Source organism: Pollachius pollachius (genome assembly GCF_949987615.1).
Source record: "Pollachius pollachius genome assembly, chromosome: 11".
NCBI classification, from domain to species: domain Eukaryota; kingdom Metazoa; phylum Chordata; class Actinopteri; order Gadiformes; family Gadidae; genus Pollachius; species Pollachius pollachius.
In genome coordinates this window covers 24058114-24068113 of record NC_136944.1, presented here as the reverse complement: position 1 = coordinate 24068113, position 10000 = coordinate 24058114, and the positions used below count along the sequence as shown (strand labels likewise).

General features: G+C 52.7%; 2 protein-coding genes across 3 annotated transcripts in view; both read right to left on the bottom strand.

Moving 5' to 3' along the window:
* Window positions 1-8: 8 nt before the first annotated feature.
* On the bottom strand, window positions 9-4511 carry cpsf4 (cleavage and polyadenylation specific factor 4). Its single transcript, XM_079746441.1, has 8 exons — window positions 4144-4511; window positions 3716-3766; window positions 3075-3227; window positions 2858-2953; window positions 2673-2766; window positions 1774-1852; window positions 1188-1355; window positions 9-512 (listed from the first exon to the last, which is right to left on the bottom strand). Exons 1-8 carry the CDS (start codon window positions 4244-4246, stop codon window positions 444-446), a joined length of 813 nt encoding a protein of 270 aa, XP_079602567.1. The 5' UTR covers window positions 4247-4511; the 3' UTR covers window positions 9-443.
* Window positions 4512-4940: 429 nt separating this feature from the next.
* Window positions 4941-10000, bottom strand: part of shmt1 (serine hydroxymethyltransferase 1 (soluble)) — a 9551-nt gene continuing 4491 nt past the window's right edge. For both annotated transcript variants that reach the window (XM_079745672.1, XM_079745673.1), the window contains exons 5-12: window positions 9695-9855; window positions 9357-9438; window positions 8832-9044; window positions 8590-8703; window positions 8307-8429; window positions 7842-7958; window positions 6808-6918; window positions 4941-6405 (exon numbers count right to left, since the gene is read on the bottom strand). In XM_079745672.1, coding sequence (XP_079601798.1) covers window positions 6233-6405; window positions 6808-6918; window positions 7842-7958; window positions 8307-8429; window positions 8590-8703; window positions 8832-9044; window positions 9357-9438; window positions 9695-9855 — 1094 coding nt within the window. In that variant the 3' untranslated portion in view covers window positions 4941-6232. The remainder of the gene's footprint in view (window positions 6406-6807; window positions 6919-7841; window positions 7959-8306; window positions 8430-8589; window positions 8704-8831; window positions 9045-9356; window positions 9439-9694; window positions 9856-10000) is intronic.

Here is a 10000-nt window from a genome sequence, read left to right as displayed (position 1 = left end):
CTGTAAGCTTTATCATTGGAATCACCGATCTCATGTCACTGGTCACACGTATAAAGACGTACAGAGGCTTCATCAACCCCAGAGAACGGTCAGAGCAAAGAGCACCTGCTGCATTGAGCTCATCCTGTTATCTGCATGACTTAAGTACAAACAATGTAGAAAATGTTCTGAGATGCAAGCAGAGGAACCGTCCGCTGGCATCTCTTATGTACATAACGACGTTCCTCTGGCTGCGGTCGCCCTGCAGTAGCCAAGACGTCTCGCAGGGAGAGTGGAACAAACAAGGCAATCTTTGATGTCTCTGAAAACAGCATGTTCCACAGGAAGCTCTGTTCAATTGTCCTTTATGTGTTCCAATATTCCCCGCTGGATTCTCTCCTCTGCCCCCTTCTGGCCGCACAAGAGAACTACACCCCATGGGCAGATGTTCACAGGGAGACGTGTTACTGCCCACTCAGGAAGGCCAGGTGGCCCTTTGTGCATTTGTTGGCATAGTGGCCTTTCTCCCCACACTGGAAACAAGGGAAGAGAGGAGAGCAGTCAGAACGAGTCCACAGAGGAGATTAAGTACATTTAAAAAGGAGCAGATTGGACAAATTGAGGCGGGGGGTGCTGGGAAAGAGTAGTTTACCCTCCCGATATGACCTAATTTGACTTGTTAACGACGGCTGGAAATGTTACCCCCTTTTCGGAGGCTCCGCCCCAAGAGCATTGCGCTGTCTGAGAGACAAATTACAAACTAATGAGACCACATGGTGAGATAACCAGAGAGGGAAGGGTTCCAAAACACCAGCCGCCATGTCGTCAGTTCAGCATCGCTTGGGTGCCACCCATTAGGGTGCCACCCATTAGGGTGCCACCCTCTACCTGCTTTCCCAAGACCCCACCAACAGTAGGCAAACTGGAGACCCGCCCCTTTAACACGAGCCCATTGGACAGAGAAGGAACCGCCCCTTTAACACGAGCCCATTGGACAGAGCAGGAGCCGCCCCTTTAACACGAGCCCATTGGACAGAGCAGGAACCGCCCCTTTAACACGAGCCCATTGGACAGAGAAGGAACCGCCCCTTTAACACGAGCCCATTGGACAGAGAAGGAACCGCCCCTTTAACACGAGCCCATTGGACAGAGAAGGAACCGCCCCTTTAACACAAGCTCCTAGGACAGAGCAGGGGGGCGTGGCTCACCTTGTAGCAGGTGACCTGGTCCAGGGGCCGGGGCCCTCGGTTGCCCCCCATGTTGTGCCCCATGGGGCCTGAGTTGTGGTACTGGGGCCGCTGGTAAGGGCCGTGGCCTGGGTTGGAGTTGGTGAGCTGGATCAGGGAGAGGGAGGAGCGGCCAATGCTGGGAACCGGCTGGGGACAGACAGACAGGTAGACAGACAGAGACACACACACAGACAGACAGACAGATAGAGACACACAGACAGGTAGACAGACAGACAGACAGGTAGACAGACAGAGACACACAGACAGACAGACAGGTAGACAGACAGACAGACAGGTAGACAGACAGGTAGACAGACAGACACAGAAACACACAGACAGACAGACAGGTAGACAGACAGACAGGTAGACAGACAGAGACACACACACAGACAGACAGACAGCCAGACAGAAACACAGAGACACACAGACACAGCAGGAGGGGTCAGAACATTCAGCCCAAGAAAGGGACATTCACAGCACTGTGGAACAATCTGAGTGAGTGAGTGAGTGAGAGGGTGAGTGAGTGAGAGGGTGAGTGAGTGAGAGGGTGAGTGAGTGAGCGTACCTTCATCTGGTTCTGCCCCATCCCCTGGCCGGGGAGAGGAGGCTGGTCTGGAGCGCCCATGGGCAGCTCGAACCGGGGGCTGCAGGAAGGAACAGACACCACAACGTCCTCAGAATCAGGAGGGGTCCCCTCTACCTGCTGACACTGGAGGGGTCCCCTCTACCTGCTCTGACCCTCCCTGGAGGGGGTCCCCTCTACCTGCTGACCCTGGAGGGGTCCCCTCTACCTGCTCTGACCCTCCCTGGAGGGGGTCCCCTCTACCTGCTCTGACCCTCCCTGGAGGGGGTCCCCTCAACCTGCTCTGACCCTCCCTGGAGGGGTCCCCTCTACCTGCTCTGACCCTCCCTGGAGGGGTCCCCTCTACCTGCTCTGACCCTCCCTGGAGGGGGTCCCCTCTACCTGCTCTGACCCTCCCTGGAGGGGTCCCCTCTACCTGCTCTGACCCTCCCTGGAGGGGGTCCCCTCTACCTGCTCTGACCCTCCCTGGAGGGGGTCCCCTCTACCTGCTCTGACCCTCCCCTGGTGTTGGGCTTCTTTTGTTGGCAGGATTTATCCATCAGTTGTATGAAGCACAGGCCCGTGTCTCTCCCTAAATTGAGAGCATTGAACCCTTTTAATGTCATTTCATTTTCCCCAAAAGCGTTTTCCGCAGGTGAAGGGGGAACTCCAGTAGAGGAAGTTTGAGAACCACTGGTCTTAAAAAAACAGAAACCAAGTGGTGTACTGGGCGGTGGGGGTGAATCCCAGTGGTGTACTGGGCGGGGGGGTGAATCCCAGTGGTGTACTGGGCGGGGGGGTGAATCCCAGTGGTGTACTGGGCGGGGGGGTGAATCCCAGTGGTGTACTGGGCGGGGGGGTGAATCCCAGTGGTGTACTGGGCGGGGGGGGGTGAGACTTACTGCATGAATTTGCAGGCCTTCCCCTCGGGACAGAAGCCCACCAGGTAGTTGACGCAGATGACCCTTCGGGTGTGTCTGTGTCTGCAGTCGGGGCCTGCAGCGACAGGGGGGGGGGGCACATCCATTAGGACAGGCTGGTCTGGGCCTCCTTCATGCGGGGGGGGGTCATAGGATTGGAAGCCTACCGTGTTTGCAGAAGCCCCGGTCGTACCAGGGGCAGTCCTTGATCTTAGACTCTGGATCGATGTGCAGAAACGGACACTCCTTGTTGCTGCACTCGCCTGGGGGGGGGGTCACACAGGAACGGCCATCAGTTATTAAAAAGATAACTTATCAACTTCTAAAGTGTCATTGAGCGCCCACGTTTCACCATGATACAGAGCTCCTGATTGGTCCACTGACCGAACTTGGAGTAGAAGTAGCACTCTGGCATCTTGGTCATGTCGTACTCGTGGAGGAACTCGCACTGGTCGCCCTTCTTGCAGAGCCCACGCAGCCAGTGCTTACAGACCACCGTCTTCTCCCCGCTGATGTGGCGGAACGGACACATGCCCCCTGCGGAGACAACCAGCCGCTCAGAGACCCCATACACCAGCGGGCTGACGGGGTGGTGTCATTCCACGGTTGGGATGTCTTTGCATAGATACATGTAGCATGTTATCCTAGCTGTCTGTGGTGTGCACGGGGAATGGGTTAAACTAGTGATTGTTAGAGCTTTGCATTTGGTTCTATGAACATCTTCACTGTACCAACAGAGATATATATTGTTGTTTCTTTCTGCTGATAAATGTACTTATTGTATATCGCTTTGGATAAAGTGTCTGCTAAATGCCTGAAATGTACATATCAAAACATGCACACAACTGGGTGGGTTCTTGACTGAATCACACACTGCAATAGGTCTTTGATATTGGGCATCCACTACACAGTCAACAGAACATTTTAAAAACTATTTCACCTATAGAAGAGCGAGGATGTTCAGTGCGTTTCTCTGAGCCACAACAGTCCACTAGGACTGTCGTTCCATAAGTTAGAACTCTTACCTTTGAGACAGGCTGCCCTCATGAAGAACTCACAGACTGCCGCTCCGGACTCTACAGGAACAGGACATCATTCATTCTTTAGTTCTAACTCTTCACCTCAGCTCCATGGGATGTGAACATTAATTAACTAATTAATTAGGTTTTCCATCCCAGCAACTGTTAAGGTGATCCTCATCGTGAGACTTTGGACACACTATTGTACCAGTTAAGGTGGCAGTAAGTTACCTTGTGCACTATTACTGCCATGATACTGATGTTACTGGTGCTACTGGTGCAGTAACTGGTCCACTATAACTGCCATGATGTCGTACTGGTTCAGGTAGCAGTAACCAACTGGGGCACCATAACTGCCATGTTACAGGTCCTACTGGTGCAGTCACTGGTGCACTTTAACTGCCACGCTACTGGTGCTACTGGTCGGTACTCACTGTCCATCCCGGGGAACGGCAGCGGCTGCGCGCCCAGCTGCTGCTCCACGGCGATCTCCAAGTCGAACTTGATGTGGTCCACGGTGGCCAGGAGGTCCTGCATGGCGGCACCGGCACCGCGCGACGCTCGATGGGGAGGCGGTTGAGTCGCGCGCCGAGGCTAGCTTCATGGGCTAGCTAGCGAGGCTAACCACGCTAACCAGGATGCTAATGCTAACGCAACACAAAAGATGCAAGCGAGGCTGAAGGATCGAGCTATCCCGATAAACGTTTGTGTTGTTTTGATAGTTTCCTGGTGATGAACAGAAGCGGCTCTAGCGTCAGGCTAGCCGCTAGCTGACGGTCACAAGAGGAGCTAATGTTTGAAGCACAACGATGGAGCGAGGATTGACCTTTGACCCGATCGACAGACAGCAATAATCGAGCTTGGAGCTCGTTTTGTTTACGTCGACTTATCAAACAATGAGGTTCCTTTGCGATTGAACTGGTGTTATGCTAAATTATTCTATTAATAAAAATGTATTAATTATAAAGATATCATGGCTGCAATCGAAGCTTTCCGGTATCGTCGTTCCACAGCCATGCCTGCTACACTTTACCGCCCACACACACACACGCTGGAAACTTTCAAAACGTAATTTTAAACTTATCAATAGATCCTTGAAAGTAAATAATCATTTTGCTATTTTCGAGATAACAAAATATTTATATAAATTCATAAATTAAATCCATTGAAGAGACATGACGATTTTAATTAAGAAAATGAATCGATTTGGAAAATCAATCTTCATTACAATATAGCCAATTGACAAATACATTGCATTTTTTACATCAACATCAGAAATAGGGATTTCAATAAAAAAACATTGCCAGCAACCTACATTGTGTAATGTTTAAAAAAGAAAAGTGAATGTATTACAGGTTTGTATTGTACCAACACTCAGGACTTAAAGGAAAACCTGGGGACTTTGGACCTGGAGCCTATTTCCAGGTCGTGTTGGGTGTTGGGGACCAATGTGGACAACAATCTTTGACATTGGTCCAAACCAGATGCAATGCAATCAACTGGGACAAAGCGCTCCCCTCTGGTTTGACCCGGGGGTTCATTATGTGCGTAACCAAGTCTCGATCACAGTGAAGTCTCGCTCTGAACAGGTCAAGGTTCAAACAACAGTGAAGCTGAGCAGACTAGTCACGATTCAGAGACATCTTCGTGATTGAGGCATCGTTATCCTCAATAACAACACACCCGATCGAGTTAGAGAGGAGCCAACGTTGGGTTCCACTGTAGGGATCCGTTAATGTTGTCAGACTCGTGTAATGCAGATTGGAGCAGGTCAGCGGCAACACCAGCACTACTAGAGCCATATCTAGAGCTATAACTAGAGTTATAACCAGAGCTATAATTACAGCTGTAACTAGAGCTGTAACCGGACTCAGAGCTGTAACTAGAGCTATAACTAGAGCTATCCCCCCCCCCTCAGAACTCCTTCAGTATATCTACGGCCCTGGCACCACACATTGCATTCTGTCTGTGGGAAACACTGGAGCTATAACCCGAGCTATAACCCGAGCTATAACCCGAGCTATAACCCGAGCTATAACCCGAGCTATAACCAGAGCTATAACCAGAGCTATAACCAGAGCTATAACCAGAGCTATAACCAGAGCTATAACTAGAGCTACACTTACAGAATGCGTTGCCTTAAAGGCTTACATTGCATCCATTTTCGCGAATTGCAGCTTCCAACATTCTCGCTCAGTACTGGACCGATGTAAAGGATTGCCTTCTGCATTAACGCTCAAGACCCAACATGACAAGGAAATAGAATTTAGGTCAAAATAATCCAGAAGTGTCCTTTGAGAGTGGGATTTTATAAATAAGCTTTTGTATCACAATCATTGGCCAACATTAGACTGATGAAAAATGAGAGAGCGGGATGGCTTTACATCGTCAACACAAACACATGTTGTATTAAGGCTTGGAATATCTTGTGGCATTTGGCGATAACTGCTGTGATAACCGTTTTCTCCTGAGATACAAGCACATGTCACAAGAGGCCCTCTGGGGGGGGGGGGGGGCTGTCCTCTACAGCTCAGGGAGCCCGGGCATGGGGAACCGTCCGGCGAAGGCCACCACCTCGCTCTTGATCTCCGCCACACGCTGCTGGAAATTCTCCTGCTGCGCCAGCGCCTCCTTGAACTCCTTCAGAGGAGCCTTGGGGTCCAGGCTACGCTGGATCTCCACCGTCAGCTCCAGGCCTGCAGGGGGCAGAGTCAGCCCGCCGGCAGTACTGTCAGGGCTTTAGATACAGTTAACATTCCGGCCATTCAGGCCTGTGCCGTGAACCGCAGGCTCGGTTCACGAGGTCAGAGGAGTCTTCATCGGTTATGACTGAGCATTTACATTTTACATTTAGGGCATTCAGCAAAGCAGCTCATAGAAACATTCAGACACCGACGGCGGAGTTAAGCACACAGCCAGCTCGTCGGGAGCAGTCAGGGTGAGACTGAGGGCACGTCGACACTCTGGGAGGAACCGGGGATCGACCTAGAAACCTTCAGGTTACAAGTCAACCCCCTCTACCTCCCGAGCTAAGCCGAGCCATTTACATGTTGGCTCTGCGTACACACGGGTTCTGGTAGGAGAGCAGTGGACCGTACCTCTGTGGATGAACGCCGCCACCGCCCTGAAGTCGTCCTCCACCAGGCCCCTGGAGGTGAGGGCCGGGGAGCCGAAGCGCAGGCCGCTGGGCCGCAGGGCACTCTTATCCCCTGGAGCCACAAACACACGCCGTTAACACGCCGTTAACGTTCCACAGGCCGTTAACGTTCGGTTAACACGCCGTTAACACGCCGTTAACACTCAGTTAACTGAATGTTAACACGCCGTTAACGTTCCGTTAATGTTCCGTTAACACGCCGTTAATGCGCCGTTAACACGCCGTAAATGCTCCGTTAATACTCCGTTAACGTTCCGTTAACGCTCCGTTAACACGCCGTTAATACTCCGTTAACGTTCCGTTAACACGCCGTTAACGCTCCGTTAATACTCCGTTAACGTTCCGTTAACGCTCCGTTAACACGCCGTTAATACTCCGTTAACGTTCCGTTAACGTTCCGTTAACACCACAGAACTACCTGGATGAAGGGGGGCTGGACGGAGGAGTTAGGGATAGGCCGTTGTCAGAGAGGCCGTGTTCATCTGGAGGATAATAGTGAGGGCACTTTGCGCTGTGAGATTCTGTTTCTAGTGGACGGCAGCTGTCTCTCTAAGACCGTTTGGACGTTAAACGCTCCCTCAGTGTCGGGGGAACGCAGGGAGGGAGGGAGGGAGGGAGGGAGAGGGTTTAATTCCCGGTCTCTGGTTACAACTTTCAAACCTGACCTACTGCACTTTTAAATCAACACATAATATCACACATGTTAAAATCAAAAACACTGAGGCTAACTGGTACCATGGTCTAACCCTAGTAACAAAGTCTCGATCACGGCGAAGTCTCACTCTGAACAGGTCAAGTTTCAAACCACAGTGAAGCTGACCAGACTAGTAATGATTCTACATTACCGGGACTTGGTTTGGCACAATAACGAACCGAATGAATCAGGCCAGAGATACTCCAACCTTCTGTATAATGGATTGATAGAACGACAGTGCTGGCATCTCTGGGGGGAGACACAGGAACACGAGGCTTCACCTGGACAGGTGTTCTTGTTGCAGGTGATGGCGCAGGCCTCCAGAACCTTCTCCGCCCGGCCTCCGTCGCTGCCCTTGTTACGGAGGTCAAGCAGGATCAGGTGGTTGTCCGAGCCGCCTGGAGCAGAGGAGACGCTCGGTGAAGCACTCACACGTTCACACGCTCACACGTTCTTTAGGCTGGTTCCACTTATTATCACCAATGTGTCTGGTTACCATGGAGATGACCCTTGACTCATATGATTTGTATTGTACAGAATGACCTTAGGCACGATGGACCACAGAACACCTGGTCCGACCGTCGGACGCAGAACCAGTCTGGGGGGGCTCAGCAGTCAGGGGGGGCTCAGCAGTCAGGGGGGGCTCAGCAGTCAGGGGGGGCTCAGCAGTCAGGGGGGGCTCAGCAGTCAGGGGGGGCTCAGCAGTCAGGGGGGGCTCAGCAGCGACCCGGTCAGGCGTCTCTCACCAGTGACGATGTTGTAGCCGTAGCCGACCAGCGCGCTGGACATGGCCTTACAGTTGGCCAGCACCTGCAGCTGGTAGGCCCTGAACTCTGGGGTCATGGCCTGCTTCAGCGCCACCGCCACGCCTGTAGGGGGCGCAGGAAACACCCACACACAGCCGGTCACAACAGGAAACACAAACACACAGGGGGTCACAACAGGAAGCACTCACACACAGCGGAACAGGAAACAACAACACACAGCGGGTCACAACAGGAAACACAAAGGTGTGTAGGGGGGGCTCACCGGCGATGGCGTGGTTGTGCGGACCGCCCTGGAGGCCCGGGAACACGGCCTGGTTGATCGGCGCCTCCAGGTTGTACTGAACCTCCTTCCCCTTGGCGTCCACGCTCCGCACGCCTGCAGGGGCGGAGTCAAGGGAGGGGCGGAGTCAGTGAAGGGGCGGGGTTAAGGAGGGGGGCTTGTGGCTGATCTGCAGAGCGTGGACCGGCCGGATCAGGGCGGCCCCACCGGTCGACTCTTCCTACCCTTCCTGAAGAAGATGACCCCGGAGCGGCAGCCCCTCAGGGTCTTGTGCGTCGTCGTGGAGACGATGTCGGCGTGCTGGAAGGGCGAGGGCACCACGCCGGCCGCCACCAGCCCGCTGATGTGTGCCATGTCGGCCATCAGGTAGGCGCCGTTCTCGTCCGCGATCGCCCTCAGGCGGGCGTAGTCGAGGTTACGGGAGTGGCAGCTGGTGCCTGAGTGGTAAACAGTCATTATGGTATTATGGTCTGTGGATCGATCAGCCACCTTATCTTCCATTTCCCCGGCCGGTCCTAGACACCTCATAAGAATGACTTTACACAGGCCATTTAAATGTTAGAGTTTAAAAGCTTCTATAACTATAAGTGTTGACTCCAGAGTGGTTAACCTTCAGAGCATGGGAAATATAACATATAATAGTATATATTATATTAGTACAGGTATAATACAGGAAATAAACCAATGATCGTTTATTTTTGCTTATTGCGTGGCGTGGCGTCTCTGTGTCCATGGTGACCTATCGTGACCTGCGATGATGAGCTTGGGGTGGAACAGGCGGGCGTTCTCCTGCAGGCGGTCGTAGTCGATCCAGCCGGTCTCCGGGTTCACCTTCAGAACAAGAGAACAGAACACCGTTGGAACAGGAACAGGTCTGAACAGCTGCTACTTATTGACCAGGACACCTTTAAAACCAGTTCTGCATTTCATTCAAACTGACTCATTAGTGTCCCTCGACCAAAGGGGAACGGCCTGGAACTGGTTTAGCTGTAGGTCATTGTGTAAGGCTGATGAACTGTAATCATGTCTGGGCCGGGAGCGCTTCAGGCATCAGGGCTGCTGAGCGGGTGAACCGGGGTGATCCTACCTTGTAGGGCATGGACTCAAAGAAGATGGAGGTGGCGGAGATCTTCTTCTTGTCGGTCATGAAGCCGTGGGTGAGGTGGCCCCCGTCGGGGAGGTCCAGGCCCATGATGCGGCCGTGGGGCTCCACCACCGCCGTGTACACCGCAAAGTTAGCAGGGGACCCTGAGGGCACAGGGGGGGGTTTAGATCGCCTGGCGTCAGACCAACGCCTGGGGGTTAAAGACTGGGTTCCTCATACCAGACCATCAGCATGTCCCAGTAACACCAGACCATCAGCATGTCCCAGTAACACCAGACCATCAGACCC